Source organism: Erigeron canadensis, chromosome 4 (assembly GCF_010389155.1).
Source record: "Erigeron canadensis isolate Cc75 chromosome 4, C_canadensis_v1, whole genome shotgun sequence".
Lineage (NCBI taxonomy): Eukaryota > Viridiplantae > Streptophyta > Magnoliopsida > Asterales > Asteraceae > Erigeron > Erigeron canadensis.
Window position 1 is genome coordinate 15315696 of NC_057764.1, and position 19877 is coordinate 15335572.

The following is a 19877-nucleotide window of genomic DNA, read 5'->3' on the forward strand; positions in this document are numbered from 1 at the left end:
AATCCAGAAGCATCCCTTTCAATATCTTCCTGGAAAAACATGAAAACAGTCTCACTATCTTATCGTTAAAGATTAAACACACACACACACACACATACACACACATATATATATATATATTAGAGACGAGCTACTAACCATTTGACGATCTATGTTTAAGGAAAGAACCTCAAGGGTGGAAGCAACACATGAGATCGCACTCAACACCTTATTATTCAAGCCCACACTTACATTGCCAATATTAAGTTCTTTAATCTTTGAAAGGTTTGTAAGACGTATTTCTATATCTTGACCAATATACACAAACTTTTCAAGATCCAAATCATATAAAGAAATGGATTGAATCTCAGTACATTCCAACAACATAAAATGTTTCAAGTTAATGTCTCGTCCACCAACATTAACATCAGTCAACAACCTAGATCCAAAAATGTACAGCCTTTGAAGACCTGGTGAATTCTTTAGCAATCCACTTAGGGCCAGTTCACTCACACTTACACATGAAAGCACAAGGTCTTTAAGAGACAGAGTCTCTACAACCAAGGAACTAGATGAAGGCCATTCTGTAAGGCGTGCCATGCTTCCATCTGATAAAGGTAGCGGTAAATCATAATTTTCTTTTGTATCATGTAATTTTTTATGGTTATCAAGTAAATCCAGTTCAAGAAACTCGACTTTCTTGTCAAGGGAAAATTGGATCCAGTTATCAATATCTTTTAAAGATGCCTTATTCAAATTGAAACCAATACGGAACAACTGAAGTGTTGGGCTCAGGTGAGTTCCAATGACACTGTTTACCTGATTGATGTACTTGGCTTGCTCTACAGCATAAAGGTTCTCATCTATCTCATCAACAACTTCGCATGTCCAATTTTTTCAGATTAGACCACACAAACCTCCATCTTTCGGAGAGAATGCCAGTGATCACCGCAATTTTTAATGGCAAAAGAGATAATATTTCAATAAAAATATCATTGGGAAGTTGGCTGATGAAATCAATCATATTTGGTCCAGGAAAATCCGCATCCTCCTTTACAAAAGCAAGTCATTATTGAACTTAATCAATAACAATCAACAAATACATAACTAAACAAGTAAACCTATTGTGTACTAATTTACTGTTAGAAATCCAAAAATAGTGATAAATTGTAATTTCAGTTAAGTGGACTTAGTTGTTGTTAAGACATGGTGAAATGATTTCTAAGGTTGAGGGACTAGGAGTGTTAATTAGCTTAATTGTAGATTTAGACTATAAATACCCTCAACTCCTTAGAAATCATAAGCCTTTGATCCATTTTTCACACACACTTAATACTTACTCGTTCCAACCTCTCTCTCTCTCTAGAAATCATACACACACTAAACACACCAAGAACACACACACTTGATCCGCCATTGTTGAGATCGAATCCAGAGCAGAAATCGTGTTATAACATGTGGTATCAGAGCCAAACATCACTTTGATATCGATCCATAACTGATTTTGATCTCAATTTTCATCCAAATTCATATCAAAAACCATTTTTCATACCGTCCTCTGTTTCATCATTTTTCATCGATTAAAACACATAAAATCATCAATTTTTGTTCACCAATAGATTCCTCATAGCTTAAAACATAATTCTGTCAAGTTTCACGTTCCAATTCAATCGAATTCTCGAGATTGAATTTTTGGTTTTTGGCGCTCAAAATTTAGATTTTGATTGTATTGTGTTATTAGCTGAATTTTGTTCAAGGATTTGTTGCGGACGTGATTACAAACATTCTGCAAGTGATTTCAAGTTCTAACTCCAAGTAATTCGAAAGATATTGAAGCTTTAAAAGTCATTAATGGAGTTTTTGCAAACTGTTGTGATGAAGAGGATGACCTCCAGACGATCTTCACTAGGACAATCTTTCTCAGATCGTCTCAGTGCTTGATTATTCATTTCTCATACTTTGTGCTTTGTGTCTTGTAGGACAATCTCCTCAAGATTGTTCTAGCAAGTGTTTGTGAGGATTAAGTGTTTGTTTGTGGCTAACTAATCCGTAAGGATCGGTTTGGTCAATTCAAATATTTAAAAGTATTTGAGAATTGTTAAGTTTTGTGACAGAAAGCCAAGACGATTGATGTGTGAAAATCTAGTTAAATTAAAATCCTATAAATACTTCGAATCGTTTACCACACACAATCGGGCAGTGGACCCATTCGTATGTAATAAGGATTAAAGTAAGTAAAGGTTCGTTCCACGGAGACTAATAAGAGTTAGCGAGTTTTAAGTAATTTAGAAAGAGTTTGGTTTTTTAAGACACCACGTCATATTGATTTTAAATTGAAAGTTAGTTAGATTGAAAGAGTTAGAAATTCCGTAGAATTTATCGAAAAGAGATTTGTTTTAAATCAAATAGGATGACAAGATCATCTACTTCGACTCCATGATACACATTATTTAGGTTGCATATATTTAAAGACCCAATTCAATTATGTTGATTTTATAACCGAGAACTAACAAAGACTCACCCCGTACCCGTCAAGTTCGTTACTTTATTAAATTCCCTTAATTAACTAGTTCCATTACTAAGACCGGTACCCCAAGACGCCTTTCATAACTTTCCTAGCGAATTAATTGTTTTGGTTATTTAGATAACAATTGTGTCTATTGATTGGACCCAACCATTAACCCGTTAACCCTTATTAAATATCAATTACTTTCTACCATACCCGTCATAGAAACAATTGCTTCTAACCAAGCAATCAAAATAACTTCTACACAACCTAGTTACCACTGAAGTTATGCAAAAACTATCCGCAATTGAGAGTTAAATAACAAAGAATTAATAAGCTAAGATTACGACACAACGTTAAATCAAATCAACTTGAATTCAAAAGATTTATGCAACCATTATTCAATGTATCACTTCATCTCAGTGGATGACGAATTATTTAGCTACTCATAGTCAAAAACAAAGCACAAAGAGTAAAAATATAGAAGAACATATTGTACCAATGTGTAGAAAACAAGTAAACGCTAAAAAAATCGACAACCGAATGCCTTGAAGCTCACGAACAACCCTTAAACCTTGATGGACGAAAAAGCTGCTGAGAATAACCCCAAAGAACCCTAAAGTCGACTAGAAGTGATTGTGTGTAACACCCCGACTAGGCGGAAAACTCGGGATGTAAGATAAAGCACACGCGCACATGGATATTACATAGGAAAAGTTAAATGAGTGCATAGATTAAACATAAATAGTCGCTTACATAGTTCAAATCACAAATCATAGTTCCCAAACATAAATGTCAAACATAAGTTCTACATCATCCAAACAAATAGTAAGATAAGTTCCCACGCAGGGGAAATAGTTAGGCATATTGCCATCTATCACATAAGAATGCAAGCAAAACTCCAAATCCTAAGCCTGAAGTCTGCTACGAGTCCCATGCTACCAATCCTAGCCACGATTTGCTTGATTACCTGAAAGGAATACTTAAAAGAGTCAACACAAAGGTTGGTGAGTTCGTAGGTTTGAGAACATATATGTTTGCTTGAAATCTCGTTTGAATCATAATACTTTCCTTAAATAATCTCTTGATACATTCATCGTTTGAGTAAATAGTTTTATGCCGTTAAATGAGAATACACGAATAGTTGGTATGAAGTGGCATGACATGTTCATGTTACATAAGTATGAGTAGAGTATAATCGTGCACTTACAGTCGACCTGGCTAGTATGTATATCGTGCACTTACGGTCATCGTCATGACCTGGCTAGTATATCAATCGTGCACTTACAGTCATCATCATGACATGGCTAGTATGTATCGTTATCATAAAGTAGTCAAATAGCCATCGAATAACCAAAGAAAGAAGTTACGGCATATATGAAAAACACGTTTGTATTCCTTTCACCCCAAAGCATAAGTAAAAAGGGGCTACGAAGACTCACCGTGATCTGCTACAAGCGTAGTTCTACAAGCACAGAGTATGAGCACAGATATAGTAAGGTATATCTATTCGAATCCAAGTATGTCTTGATGTCAACCTAATCACAAACCATTGAGCATAGATGGATACATGTATTAGTTCTTGTGATTATTTATTCACTGAGTGTCCTTGATGCACTGATGATTTGGTCCCTTAAAGATTCTTGAACATTTTGACTCAAAAGTGTTTTACATGAACTAGACTTGAAAATGAGCGTCTTTGAACTCGCATATAAGTTTGTTTGTGCCTTTAGTAATGAATCTTAACTTTTAGAATTTCAATTTGATTAGTTGTAGGACTCGTATTTTGATGGTCAAGATGGAATATGTCTTAATTATACCTTAATTAGGGTTTCCTTGTACATGAAAGACTTGGAATACGACTAAGTATAGAATCTGATTATAACTGAACAAAGATAAAGTTCTTAAGGTATAACTGAACGAAAATAAAGTTCTTAAGGTATAACTGAACGAAGATAAAGTTCTTAGGGTATAACTGAACGAAGATAAAGTTCTTAAGGTATAACTGAACGAAGATAAAGTTCTTAAGGTATAACTGAACGAAGATAAAGTTCTTAAGGTATAGCTGAACGAAGATAAAGTTCTTAAGGTATAACTGAACGAAGATAAAGTTCTTAAGGTATAACTGAACGAAGATAAAGTTCTTAAAGTATAACTGAACGAAGATAAAGTTCTTAAGGTATAACTGAACGAAGATAAAGTTCTTAAGGTATAACTGAACGAAGATAAAGTTCTTAAGGTATAGCTGAACGAAGATAAAGTTCTTAAGGTATATCTGAACGAAGATAAAGTTCTTAAGGTATAACTGAACGAAGATAAAGTTCTTAAGGTATAGCTGAACGAAGATAAAGTTTGTTTTGAAGCTTAACTTCGTTTTTGAAGACCTAAATTCGTTTTTGGAGGTCTAAATTCGTTTTTGAAGGTCTAAGTTCGTTTTAGGGGTTCTTCGAACGAATTTGGGACTGACTTAGCGAAAAGGGGGTTTTGAAGATTAAAACATGTTTACGACCCAAATTTGATCACGAAAAGGTTTCTAAACACTTTTAGGCACAAACCCATTACTTTTAACATGATTTTTACATAAAAAATGGACCAAATCATCAAGAACATAAACTTAAAAAAAAAAACATACTTTTATTTTGATAAAAATCTCAAAAGTTGTTGTTGTTACCTGAAAATTGATGCTAGAAATATGTTTTGATTATCACAAGGAAGCTAAAAGTATGAGAAATTTTGGTTTAACAACTCAAAATCATAAGATGGATGTTGTGTGTGCAAATGGTGGTTGTGAGTGTTTGTTTTAGAGAGAGTGATGAAGATGGAGAAGATGAAAGAAAGAAAATGGTGGTTGCAAGTATTTATAGTCTTCCCATATTAACTAAACCTTATAAATGTAGGAACCTTTTGTGAAACATTTCCGGACTAAAACTTCTTAAATACGGTCGTTTAAGACACGGAATTCGGTATTTTATCGTATTAACTCTTAAGCTCGTCTTATAATCCTACAATTTAGGATTGAATTGCCCTTCATGTGAATACATATTTGAAACTAGAACATATCATGAATTTATTTAAATTATTTCTAAAGCAGTTGTTACATCGTGTGTCGAATGGGAGGGTTATGGTCTTGTATTTATAGAGTTTAAAAGAGGTCTTCACAAACCGACCTACAGGTGCGACGCACCAAACTTCAGGTGCGGCGCACCTGGCCTTGTTACCAAATTTGAATCTGCCCGTTATGCGACACACCACAGGGTTGGTGCGTCGCACCTCCTTGCTTTCCAACTTCTTCCAAGTTTCTGTATAGAAAATGCTCCGCACCTCCTTACATGGTGCGACGCACCTGCCCTGTTTTCAGCCAAAACTTGTAGTTTTCATTCCGTCTTCACTCGTATACGTCCACGAACCATCCTAATGCATCTTCTAGTCTTCCAAAAGTTGTTTCTAACCATTTTACCTGTTCTAAGCTTGAAATCACTAACAACACCATCAAAGCATCGAGTATACATATAATTTATACATAATTAAGCTTAAAACGTCTTAGAAACGATATGGGAATATGCATATAAATGGACATATCAAATCCCCCCATACTTAAGCCTTGCTTGTCCTCAAGCAAATTCAGATTTCAAAACATTCATTCCCTTGGTTCTCAATTGAAAAACATGACATTATTCCAAAAAGAAGCAAAACCATCAGAATAGTTAAGCAGTTTTCATCTTAAATGAAAAATTGAAATGTTTGACAATACTTGAATGATCCATAAGCCTAGAAAACACGACTAAGCACTTTAATCAAACGAAAGAAGAACATCTCAACTAACTTTCTCCAACTAACAAACTATTGGGTTGAAATATTGTATCAATCACTCGAAGCCTAGTCGTGATGCATATATTTTAACCATAGGCTTGTAATAGAATCGTCCCTATGTCGCCATGGCGCAAGCACCATATAACGTCTATCAAAAGAGGTAAATAACACGGTTGTAATGTACAAAGGCTTGCAAGGGTCATTAACAATGTGTATGGAAATTTAGGATATAATTGGTGTTAAAAAGAAAATAACACAAAGTTTAACATATAGTCTAGTCCAACACAACCCAAATCACTAGTTGCCATCAATCCACAACCCAAAAGACGTTCTCCCGACATTACTCCCCAATAGAACGATAAAAACCAACACTATTGTGGTGTATGACCTTCTAAACGACTTCTAACCACCATACATACCAATGTTAGCTTTAACGAACTTTGCTAACTTCAAATGAAGATATAAACAATTTAAGAACCTTTTGTTGGTTTAACTTATGTACCAACTCTACATTAATTTGCCAAAGATTAGGGAAATACCAATTGATAGTCCAAGTTCTTCTTTTTCTATTATTTTTTCTGTTTTTCATTCTTTTCATTCTCTTTTTTTTTATTTAATGAACTACTTTTACCCTATCTAATTGGTATCCCCTTTTTACAATTTTGAAATACATTGACAAATCATAACTCTTACTAATTAGAATAATCTAGACTTAATCCATAATCATGACGAAATCAATCTACCCCAATAAACGGAAATATACCAACCCGACACAACCAAAACAACTCCAAACCATCCAACTAGTATAGGCAACTAATGACCATCCAAGGATTTCGACTATCGGTATGGTGAGGATAGGTTATTTATTTAAATGGATATAAACACAAACGAAAGGTTAGGCTCAACATGAAATTACCAAACTTCTCAAGAACCCTAATCCGAATTTCTTCAAATTAAATGAAATTACCAGTTCATTAATAGTTCAAATGATGAAAAATACAAAACCCATTCAAAAGATTCAAGTAATTTCGTCTTAAACTCATTAATTTTGAAAACCACCTTGAATTCTGATTAGAGATAAACCTTGGAATTTGATTTTAAGAATTGAAAGTTTTTGGAAACAAAGAAAACAAATACTATGAATGTGTTTGTTTTGTGTCATGCCAGGAGAAAAGAAAAGAACATATGGTTAGCCTTATTCCTCAGATTTTTGGCCCTACAAGAATCCCAACCCAATCCAATAAGTCAATGCAAGTCAAATAGGGTCAAACTGGTCAAAACACTAGGTGGTGCGGCGCACCCCCATACTTGGTGCGTCGCATTTTCTATACAGAATCTGCACCTCTCTGAAACACCTTCAGGTGCGGCGCACCTGCCTTCTGGTGCGGCGCACCATCAGCCAAACTTACCTTCCTCACTTACCTTGGTCCGTTATGACTTACCGTAACACTTTTGGAACACTTTGGAACCTGCACATCTCAACAAAAAGCTATAAAAACGAAAAAAAATAAACAAAACTAAACTAACAAAACAAAAATCTTTTTGTTTTTTTTGATTTTTCAAATGTTTTTGGGTTTTTCAATATAAGGAACGAAAAATGAAATAAACTAAAATTAAAAACACACGGGTGCCTTCCGAGAAGCGCTTAATTTATTAAAGAGTCATTAGCTGGACTCACCTTCCCAATCATTTGTCAATTTCATAAAACGAGAGTTGATCCACCTCAACTCTCTCAATACAAGCTTCTTCACAAAAAATCTTCAACCTATGACCATTGACAATAAACGTTTCCCCATTCCCCTTATACAATTCCACATACCCTGAAGGATAAATATGTTTAATGACATAGGGTCCCATCCATCTTGAAGTCAATTTAGGTTGTTTCAATTTAAACTTTGAAATGAACAACAAGACTTTATCACCTACCTTAAAATCTTTTCTCTTTAACCTACGATCATGCCAAACCTTTGTTCTTTCTTTATAGAGCTTTGAATTTTCATAAGCATGCAATCTCAACTCATCTAACTCATGCAATTGTAACATTCTTAATTCACCACTTTCAATTAAATCCATATTACAATTCCTAAGAGCCCAATAAGCCTTATGCTCTATTTCTAAAGGTAAATGATATGTTTTCCCATACAATAACCGATAAGGTGTAGTCCCAAGTGGAGTTTTGAATGCCGTCCTAAAAGCCCACAATGCATCATTTAGTTTCTTTGACCAATTCTTAGGATTATCACATATGGTTTTCTCTAAAATTCGTTTTAATGCCCTATTTGTGTTTTCTACTTGGCCACTTGTTTGCGGATGAACACCATATCTCTCCAACACCTTAGCAAGTTGGTGATTCGCAAAATGAGTTCCACGATCACTTATTAAGGCCTTAGGACAACCAAAACGACAAAACAATTGTTTCAATAAATCTATCACTACCCTTGCATCATTTGTTGGCAAGGCCTTAGCCTCGGCCCATTTAGACACATAATCAACCACCACTAAAATGTAAAGACACTTATTTGAAGGCGGAAAGGGTCCCATAAATCAATACCCCAAACATCAAAAACTTCACAAACCTGGATAAAGTTTTGAGGCATTTCATCTTTCTTTGTGATGTTCCCTTAACGTTGACATGCATCACAAGTATCCACTAAAGTTTGAGCTACCTTGAAAATTGTTGGCCAATAAAAACCTGCATCAAACACTTTCTTACTAGTAACGGTTGGTCCATAATGACCACCGGTTGGCCCTCGGTGACATCCATCCAAAATCAAACGAGTTTCTCCACCCGCAACACATCTTCTAATTAGAAAACTCCCTGGATCTTCAAGCTTAGGAGGAATTTGGTTTTGCACAATCGCCGAACACTCCGCATTCAGGAAAGTAGCCTTAGCTTCCTCTTATCCGTTACAAGATCCTTGATGAACTTAGCATAATTCGGCATCCCTGAAAGCAAATCAACCAAAGACACATTAATATATACCGATTTAATCATGTCTACAAACTTACGGTATTTCTCCTTGAGCTTCTCCTTCATCCGTCTTTGAGGAAAAAGAATCTTCGGCTTGTATGGCTTGACTTGAGGCTCATCAATCATTGGTTTAGCTACCGGTGTAGCAACCGGAGTAGTAGATGTAGATGGAACGGCCGGTGGTTTCACGGCTTGGTTCGGCTCCATTACAATCTCTTCATCAACTTGTTCATCTTCTTCGTCATCACTATCAACCTGCGTAGGAACATTAGTAGCACTAGAAATAGGAAGAGAAATAGGAGAATTAACTACCTTTCCCGACCGAGTAGTAATGGCATTTACATGCTCATTCCTAACATTAGGGTGTTGATACTTATTACCTCCTTCATTCGAACCGGAAGGCTTAGGATTTTGTTGGGTATTACTTGGCAAAGATCCTTGTTGACGATTAGAATTACCTATTCTATCAAGCCTTACTCCTAAATCCTTGATCACCGCTTGTTGACTTTTGATTCAACTTATCATTCAAAGCGGTGATGTCGATTCGGTAGTTTTCATTCTTCTTGTCTTGATCAACCATGAACTTCTTCATAAGATCCCTAAGCTCGGCATTAGGATCAACAACTTCTACCGGTTGAACCGAAGGACCTCCTTGATTTCTTCCTTGCCATGAAGCTCCCAATGTGGACCTATAATTTCCTGCACCATTAGAATTAAAGTTAGAATTAGAATTACCTTGGTACCGGTTTTGATAAGCCCCATTCCTTTGAAATAGTCCTCGATTTGCAAACGGTGGTTGATATTGATTTTGAACATAATCAACTTCTTCGTTCCGTGGTGCCTTATCACAATCCTCCGTGTAATGCCTATCACCACAAATATCACAACCCGCAACCGCCGTCTTCAAATCCTTCTCAATCAACCCAAATCTATCATCCATGCTTGCAAATTGCTTATCCATGTGACTTGCCAATGCCTTAATCTCAGCCACAACTTCACTACCACTATCAATTCGAGCCACACTTCTTCTTCCCGTTTTCATAAGATCCGGTTTAGTCCTACCCGCTTCTCGAATTACACCTAGTACGAACCATATCTTCCATAATCTTATAGGCTTCATTGTAAGTGACATTGTTAATGTTACCTCCACAAGCCCAATCCAATTCCCTTTGAGTACGACTATCTAAACCCCGGAAGAAAATAAGAATGTGCTCATTCAATCGAATACCATGCCCTGGACAATTTCTCATCAACTCCTTCAATCTCTTCCAAGCATCAACCAAATCCTCACCACTAAGTTGCTTAAACGCCCGAATCTCCAACTTCATTGTTTCAACCAATTGAGCCGGAAAGAACCGCTCAATTTATCCTTCCCTCAACTCTTCCCATGTTTCAAATATGTTGTCATCGAGATTCTTATACCAATTCGCCGCCTCTCCCGTGAGAGACAATGGAAACAATTCAAGCTTAACAAGTGGCATTTGAGTCTCCCCATACTTGAACAATCGACAAACTTTTTCAAACTTCTCCACATGATCATACGGATCCCACTTAACAACCCCATCAAATTGATTCTCTTCAACCCGAGACAAGTGATTACCTTTGACATTGAAATTTGGAGCGGTGGTTGGAGGACGAATAGCCGAGCCCCTATTAGGTGCAATGACTCGAGTACTCTCCCCGATAGTCCTATCAGAAGGGTGAACCATGTCTTCGGCCATGTTTCTTGGTGTAGTAGGAGGTGTAGAGGGTGGAGTGGAGTTCGGTGTTGAGTTTGGTGAATTCTTGGGTGAAGTCTTTGGTGGAGTTTGAGGTTTATTTTCCGGTGGTGTGGAACTTTCGGCTTCAACGTTTAAGTTTAAGGTATCTATTTTGCTAGATGAAGGGTTAACGGTTTTAGATGGTTTCCTTCCTCGTCTCTTCGTCTTTCCCGGATTTGATTGAGGGCTTACTAGTGGAATACCGGTAGCCCTTGTGGTCATTAACTAAGAAACAAAACCTGAAAACACAAACAAAGAAAACCGTAAAACGCACCAAGTTTCACAAAATAAACAAAACAGAAAATTTAAACTAAAAATCGAAAAGTAACCTAAGAAAGCAAGTAACTTTCTTGCACTTTAATACAAGAAAGGATCAACTACGAAATCTCAAACTAAAACTCTTAAATTAATCCCCGGCAGCGGCGCCAAAAACTTGATGTGTAAAAAGCTAGTTAAATTAAAATCCTATAAATACTCCGAATCGTTTACCACACACAATCGGGCAGTGGACCCGTTCGTATGTAATATAGATTAAAGTAAGTAAAGGTTCGTTCCACGGAGACTAATAAGAGTTAGCGAGTTTTAAGTAATTTTAAAAGAGTTTGGTTTTTTAAAACACCACGTCATCTTGATTTTAAATTGAAAGTTAGTTAGATTGAAAGAGTTAGAATTTTCGTAGAATTTATCGAAAAGAGATTTGTTTTAAATCAAATAGGATGAGAAGATCATCCACTTCGACTCCATGATACACATTATTTAGGTTGCATATATTTAAAGACCCAATTCAATTATGTTGATTTTATAACCGAGAACTAACAAAGACTCCCGTACCCGTCAAGTTCGTTACTTTATTAAATTCCCTTAATTAACTAGTTCCATTACTAAGACCGGTACCCCAAGATGCCTTTCATAACTTTCCTAGCGAATTAATTGTTTTGGTTATTTAGATAACAATTGTGTCTATTGATTGTACCCAACCATTAACCCGTTAACCCTTAACTATCAATTACTTTCTACCGTACCCGTCATAGAAACAATTGCTTCTAACCAAGCAATCAAAATAACTTCTACACAACCTAGTTACCACTAAAGTTATGCAAAAACTATCCGCAATTGAAAGTTAAATAACAAAGAATTAATAAGCTAAGATTACGACACAACGTTAAATCAAATCAACTTGAATTCAAAAGATTTATGCAACCATTATTCAATGTATCACTTCATCTCAGTGGATGACGAATTATTTAGCTACTCATAATCAAAAACAAAGCACAAAGAGTAAAAATATAGAAGAACATATTGTACCAATGTGTAGAAAACAAGTAAACGCTAAGAAAATCGACAACCGAATGCCTTGAAGCTCACGAACAACCCTTAAACCTTGATGGACGAAAAAGCTGCTGAAAATAACCCCAAAGAACCCTAAAGTTGACTAGAAGTGATTGTGTGTCGAATGGGAGGGTTATGGTCTTGTATTTATAGAGTTTGCAAGAGGTCTTCACAAACCGACCTACAGGTGCGACGCACCAAATTTCAGGTGCGGCGCACGTGGCCTTGTTACCAAATTTGAATCTGCCCGTTATGCGACGCACCACAGGGTTGGTGCGTCGCACCTCCCTGCTTTCCAACTTCTTCCAAGTTTCTGTATAGAAAATGCTCCGCACCTCCTTACATGGTACGACGCACCTGCCCTGTTTTCAGCCAAAACTTGTAGTTTTCATTCCGTCTTCACTCGTATGCGTCCACGAACCATCCTAATGCATCTTTTAGTCTTCCAAAAGCTGTTACTAACCATTTTACCTGTTTTAAGCCTGAAATCACTAACAACACCATCAAAGCATCGATTATACATATAATTTACACATAATTAAGCTTAAAACATCTTAGAAAGGATATGGGAATATGCATATAAATGGACATATCAACGATCCTGACAAGATCATCTTAGCTTCTTGAAACACAAGACGATCATGACAAGATCGTCTCAGTTTCTTGTGCAAGGTGTTGTGGTTTGGTTGAACATTTGAAGTCATTGTGATTGGGAATCACACACTTCCTGGGTAACTGATCTTATTGATTGGTTTTGCTCAAATTTCTTTCATTCCATTTCATACTAAAACTCTGTCCTTTTTTTTTTCTTTTCTCAAAAATTCTTAGAAAATTTTCACAAGTCATTAAAACCTAAGACGATTTTCATTAAGAAGGTTTCATTTCCAAATTCCAAAACGATTCTCTCAAGATCGTTTCATTTCATTTCAACAACTTACCTCAATTTCATTTTCATTTTCAATACTTTACCAAATTTCACTCAAAGTTTCCAAGACGATCTCATTCAAATCGTCTCAACTGTCTATCACTGAAGACGATCTCCTGTCAAGACGATCTTCTAGGAGGATCTCATCCAAGATCGTTTCGTTTCTCAGTTTCTTCAAACCTTTATTCAAATCTCTTTTCAAATCAAATCAATTTCAAATGGCTTCTCGTGAAGCATTGGCTTTAGGTTCAGATACAAGACCTCCAGTTCTTTACCGTGGTTCTTATGGACTACGAAAGAAAAAATTCATGGACTGTGTGGAATGTCAACCAAATGGTCACCTACTTAAAGATTCCATTCTTAATGGACTTGCAGTTCATCGTCATCCCACTACTGGTGCTATACTCACTCTTGATCTTTTGAATGCTGAACAAAAAAATAACAGAGCTAGATCATGCTTATACAAAGCACTACCAGGTGAAATCTATGGTTCTGTTGATTCTTATGATACAGCCAAGGAGATATGGGATGAGGTGGCAAGACAAATGGAAGGATTTGACAACTTCAGCAAATTGCCAAATGAATCTCTAGAGGCTGTTTACTGTAGATTCTACAATGTCATAAATGAACTTAGGAAGAACAATGTCAAGAAATCAGAGATTGAGTTAAACATCAAATTCATCAAAGCTCTTGGTCCTGAATGGGAAGATTATGGAACACAGATTAAGCAACATCAAAATCTGGCCAAATTCTCCATCCATAATCTTCATGAATCATTCAAACTCAATGAACATCAAGTCTTAAACAAAGCTTCATCAAACAAAATACCAGAAGTTGTATCTTATGATCCTTTGGCATTAATTGTTGAAAAGAAGGTCTCTGAAGCTCTTAAAAGGCAAATGGTAGTTGTTTCTTCGTCTGATGAGGAGGGAGAAGATATGTTGGCTCCAAGAGATGGGGTTTCTGACGAATTATATGAAGCTCTTGCCGCGGTTACCAAGCACTTCAAGAAAACGTTCTACAAAGCGAGGCCAGCAAACAACAATCTCCGCACTTCTTCCACAAATGCATTTCCCAGGAAGGAACACTATCATTCAAAGAGTTATGATCAAGGTGAATCAAGTGGATCCAAGCATGTTGAAAAGAAAGTTGAAGGTTATGACAAACAAAGATCAAATGTTGGTTAGAGAATGTGAGTTGCATGCCTCTCCTGATTCTAAGTTATTGCATAAATGTCACAATTTTGAAAAGACCATTCATGATCTTGAAAAAGCCAATCAAGATCTTGAAATTCAAAAGACCAATGAGTGGCTTCGGGCAAATGCTAGACAAATGGATGTTGATATTCTTAATAAAAAGCTTCAAGAATCCAAACCAAACAATGTTGAACTAGAAAGAAAGATTTCTGATTTAAATCATACTTGTTTTTTGAAAGGTGTTGAGATTGAAAATCTTAAAAATCAAATTAAGGAATTTAAAAAGAATATACTTTTCTATCAAGAGAAGTTATATAAAGTTGAACAAGACCCTCTTTTGGATTTTACCACCAAAAAGCAAAAGACCAAATTGAACCTTTGTATGATGAAAAATTTCTTTGCCTTGGTATGGTACAACAATTTATTCGTCCACTGAATGACGAATTTGAGACTGATGATGTTGAGAAAATACCTCAAACTGAATTTTTGGTTAACTATGATGCTATAAATGATTCATATAATTTTAAAGATTCTTCAATTTTTAAATTTGAAGAAATAGCATCAAATTTTCAAAACCAAGAATCAGTTGGTAATTCACTTAAACCTACTAAAATGTATATTCCATCAACATTTTTGGAAAAACAAATAGAAGGTTTACAACAAAAGGTGAATTCTCAACAACAAGTCATTGATCGTCTCAAGTCTTAAAATCAAAGTTCAAAGGATGAATTAATTGTTGTAGACACCAAGAAAGTTTGTGTGAATGTTTCTACTCAAACTAATCCAAGTGATTCAGTAGACCATTCCATCCAGACTACTTGTGTTTCATCTACTGATTCCTCCACCCAAACCTTGATTGATTCTCTTGAATGTTCATGTCAAAATACAGCTACAATTGCTGATGATTATGTGCAATCTGATTTATCTTATAACGAACTTGCGCATAGTTTAGTTTTGATATGGTACTACTATAGGTGTTGATAAGTTAATTGTTCACCCTAAGCTTAGTGCTAGTATAGGTGTTGATACTTCTACTCTAATTTCTTGTGAAACCAAAGAAGTGTCAATTCAAGTTGATCTAATTCCTGAGACTACCTATAGTGTGAAGTTGGATACCAAGATTCCTGATTTTTCAAAAATCTCTCCGGTTAAACCTTTCACAAAAGATGATTTTGATAAATTCATGGAGGGAGAATATGTTTTTGATTCTGAAACTGAGAAAAAGATTGAATCTACCAAAATCAAAGTTGAATCAAAAGAGGAATCTCCAAAATTGTTTTCCAAAGATCCAACTTCATATTATTCAAAGAAACGAGTTATTCCCCAAACTTGTCAAGACTGAACCAAAGACTGTCACAAAACTAAGAATCAATAAGTTAAAAACAAAGTGGTTAAAAACAAACAAAGTGTCCTACCCCGGAAAAGCATGTCAAAACCAATCAAGTTGAGACCATTCCCAAAATCAAATACAACAAAGTGAAGCTTCTGGAAATCAATTCAAATGTTTCTTCATCTAACTCTCAATCTAGTTCATTACCTAAAGTGTCTAAATTTAGCTCAGTTTTGCTAACTAGGGATGCTTCAAATGGTGCAACTAGGTATAGGGATAGATATGGCTGGTTTTCTCATGATAAACCTAAGAAACAAGAAGTTTCCGCACCTCCAAAAGAGTCTAAAAAGATAAAAGTGCTTCAAAACTCTCGTTCTAATCTTCTTAGTGTCAATCCAACAGGTGGAAAGAGCTTGATTAGTGAGTCTAAATGGGTAGCTAAGTCTTTAGTAACTAAGATCACTAAAGTTGAGAAAAGGAAGAAAATGCAAAGGAGAAAAGCTGGTAGTAAGAAGAAGCTTGTTTCTTATGTGTCAAACAATTTATCTTTTAAATACTCTTTGAAAAACAATGTTAATGGTGCCAAGGCTATGCCTTGTGATGTTATAAACAATGTTAATTCTCATGTGTATGGTTTGAATGCTGGTAGACCTGTTAGTTTTGATTCGTGTGTTAATATTCGTTTGTTTAATCCAAATGTGCTTGTTGATAATGTGCTTGTTAATGCCTATGTTGATTCTAAAGCATTTTTGTATGCATATCCTAAGTTATATACCTTGCCTGTTTTAACTAACCACAAAGGACCCATCTTCAAGTGGGTACCTAAAGTCGGTTAATTCTATTTGATTGCAGGAAATAACCATCTGTGTTTGGATACTCGATTCCGGGTGTTCAAAATACATGACTGGCAATAAAGCATTGCTCAAGAACTTTATCGAACGATTCATGGGAACTGTTTGATTTGGTAACAACAATTTCGCTCCTATCTTAGGCTATGGTGATATTGAACGCAATGGAATTGTCATTAAGAAAGTTCACTATGTTGAAGGATTAAGTCATAACTTGTTCAGTGTTGGACAATTCTGTGACAACAATCTTCAAGTTCTTTTTCGACAATCTCTTTGCAAAGTTCAAACTCTAGATGGAGTTGACATTTTGTGTGGCGACCGCGATGATAACCTTTTTACCGTTAATCTCGATGATAACCAACCAACCGATAATATTTTTCTCATTTTGAAAGCTACATCAAAGAATTCTTGGTTATGGCATAGAAGGCTTTCTCACCTAAATTTTCCTACCATCAATACTTTGGTCAACAAGCATCTTGTTGAAGGCTTGTCGGACTATAAGTTTGAGAGTGAGCATGTTTGTCCTTCTTGTGCTGTTGGGAAAATTAAACGAGCTTCTCATAAACCTATGAAATCTCGAAATTCATTAGCACCTCTTCATTTGTTTCACATGGATCTTTGTGGGCCGATGAAAGTATAAAGCCAAAATGGGAAGAGATACATCTTGGTTATTGTTGATGATTATTCAAGATATACTTGGGTCAAGTTTCTTGCCTCCAAAGATGAAACAACTCAAACTTTGATCGATTTCATCACTTCTACTCAAGTAAATCTTCAACGTCCAGTCCGTTACATCCGTTCGGATAACGGAACTGAGTTCAAAAATGCCCTGTTTGATGAAATTTGGAAATCCAAAGGCATTACTCACCAATTCTCTGCGGTTCGTACCCCACAACAAAACGGTGTCGTTGAAAGCAGAAATCGAACGCTAGTGGAAGCAAAGAACAATGCTTGCTTATTCTAAGTTGCCTTCCAATATGTGGGCTGAAGCTGTTGACACTGCTTGTCACACTCAAAATCGGTCCATTGTTAATCAGCGTTTTGAGAAGACTCCTTATGAGGTTGTTAACAAACGGAAACCCAACATCAACTATTTTCATATCTTTGGGTGTGTTTGTTATACTCTGAATGATCGGGAAAATCTTGGAAAGTTCGAGAAGAAAGGTGATGAAGGTTACTTTGTTGGTTATTCCAAGACATCGATTGCCTACCGAATCTTTAATCACTGAACAAATACAATTCAAGAAATAATGAATGTTTGGTTTGATGAGATGTCGGGGATGATCTTTGAGCAAGAAAGTTTGCTACCAACAAGTAATGATCCAAGTGATTCAAGTACTTCATTAAGGACTTCTACTTTGGCATCTAAATTCAAGAAGTTTCCAGCTCCAACAAGTGATGAGTTAGATATTCTTTTTGAAGAATTCTACAAATCTAAACCGATTTATGATAAAGAACCTCAAGTCATTGTTGAACCAGTTTCTAATCATCATCCAGTTCCCGACAACCATCATGAATCATCATCAAGTTCTTCTGAGCAAAATGCTACTTCTTCAAGTAGCAGTTCTTCATCCTCTTCTAATGATTCTTCTTCTCAATCCTATCCTGGTAATTCTTCTCCAGTGAATGTTCAAGAACAACCTACCCAATATACCCAGACTACCAATCCGATGAACACTCCAAATGTATATGTGCCTCTTGATTTCGATCATCCATCCTACGAGGAAGCTGTTCTACCAAGCTATGATTCCATCTCTCAGCAAAACTCTGGTTTTAATGATGATGATGTTGATGTCAATCAACAAGATCCTCTTCCTCATGATCGCAAATGGTCACGTATGCGAAAAGATCATCCTACAGATCAAATTATTGGAGATCCACAAGCCGGAGTAACTACTCGTACTTCAGTGAATTAGTGTCTTGTTGCACTTTCTCTTAGCAACATTGAACCCAAAACTGTTTCTGAAGCTCTTCGAGATCCAGAATCGTTAAAGCTATGCAAGACGAACTCACTCAGTTTGAAAGACTGAAAGTATGGATATTAGTTCCAAATCCAAGAAAAGATGAACCTATTGGCACAAAGTGGATTTTCAAGAACAAGAAGGATGAGAATGGAGTGGTAGTAAGGAACAAAGCTCGATTAGTTGCAAAGGGTTATTGCCAGCAACCTGGTGTTGATTTCGATGAAACTTTTGCTCCAGTTGCAAGAATGGAAGCCATTCGAATCTTCTTAGCCTATGCTGCATTCAGAAACTTTACAGTGTTTCAAATGGATGTGAAGACAACTTTCTTGAATGGTGACCTCAAAGAAGAAGTTTACGTTGAACAACCTGAACGTTTTGTTGATCCCAAAAGACCAAACCATGTCTACAGGTTAGACAAGGCTCTCTACGGTCTTAAGCTAGCACCCCGCGCATGGTATGATTCCTTATCTACTTTCTTGATTAGAGGTGGCTTTACCAAAGGCACAATTGACGCTACCCTATTCATTCGCAAACAAGGTAAGCATGTTCTTCTTGTCCAAATATATGTTGACATTATCTTTGGGTCAACCAGTCAAACATTTTGCCGAAACTTTTCATCTCTAATGGTTAATCATTTTGAAATGAGCATGATTCGGGAAATGAACTACTTTTTGGGTCTTCAAATCAAACAACTACCAAATGGTATTTTTATATCACAAGGTAAATATATTCATGACATGTTTAAAATGTTTGATATGATCATATTCCCATCTATTGTGACTTTCAAAGTGCCATTGCTATATACATTTTTGATAAACAAACTACAAAATTTGGAAAAACAAAAATCAAATACAAAAATATAAAATTTTGAAAAATAACAAAAAGATTTTCTTTTGAAAAATAACAAAAATATAGTGTTATTTATATTTTAAAGTGGTTTACATATACTCTGTATGTAACCCGTGCTTAAATGATTTATTTATTTCAAGATGGCTTATACATACTCTGTGTATAACCCGTTCTTAAAAGTTTTATTTATTTTCAAAAGAATTATTTTTCTTGTCAAAAATTTTGTTACTCTCAATTGTTGATATGAGAAGCGAAGAATTGAACGCCTTTGTGTACTCCCTAGTTGTCTCATCTTGAACAATTGATTGACTTAAATGCGCTTAAATGTTTTATTTGCATCCAACTTGTTGATGTAAGATGCGAAGGATTGAATGCCTTTGTGTACTCCCTAGTAGTCTTACTATGAACAT

The 19877-nt window shown here is 35.8% G+C and overlaps 1 protein-coding gene across 1 annotated transcript; it reads right to left on the reverse strand.

Moving 5' to 3' along the window:
• Positions 1–10630: 10630 nt before the first annotated feature.
• LOC122597031 (circumsporozoite protein-like) lies at positions 10631–11248 on the reverse strand. Its single transcript, XM_043769669.1, has one exon. It carries the CDS (start codon positions 11246–11248, stop codon positions 10631–10633), a length of 618 nt encoding a protein of 205 aa, XP_043625604.1.
• Between the last annotated feature and the right edge of the window lie 8629 nt (positions 11249–19877).

Bases quoted from the DNA above. Each gene is read 5' to 3' on its own strand.
- LOC122597031 (XM_043769669.1), bottom strand. From the start codon at position 11,248: ATGACCACAAGGGCTACCGGTATTCCACTAGTAAGCCCTCAATCAAAT.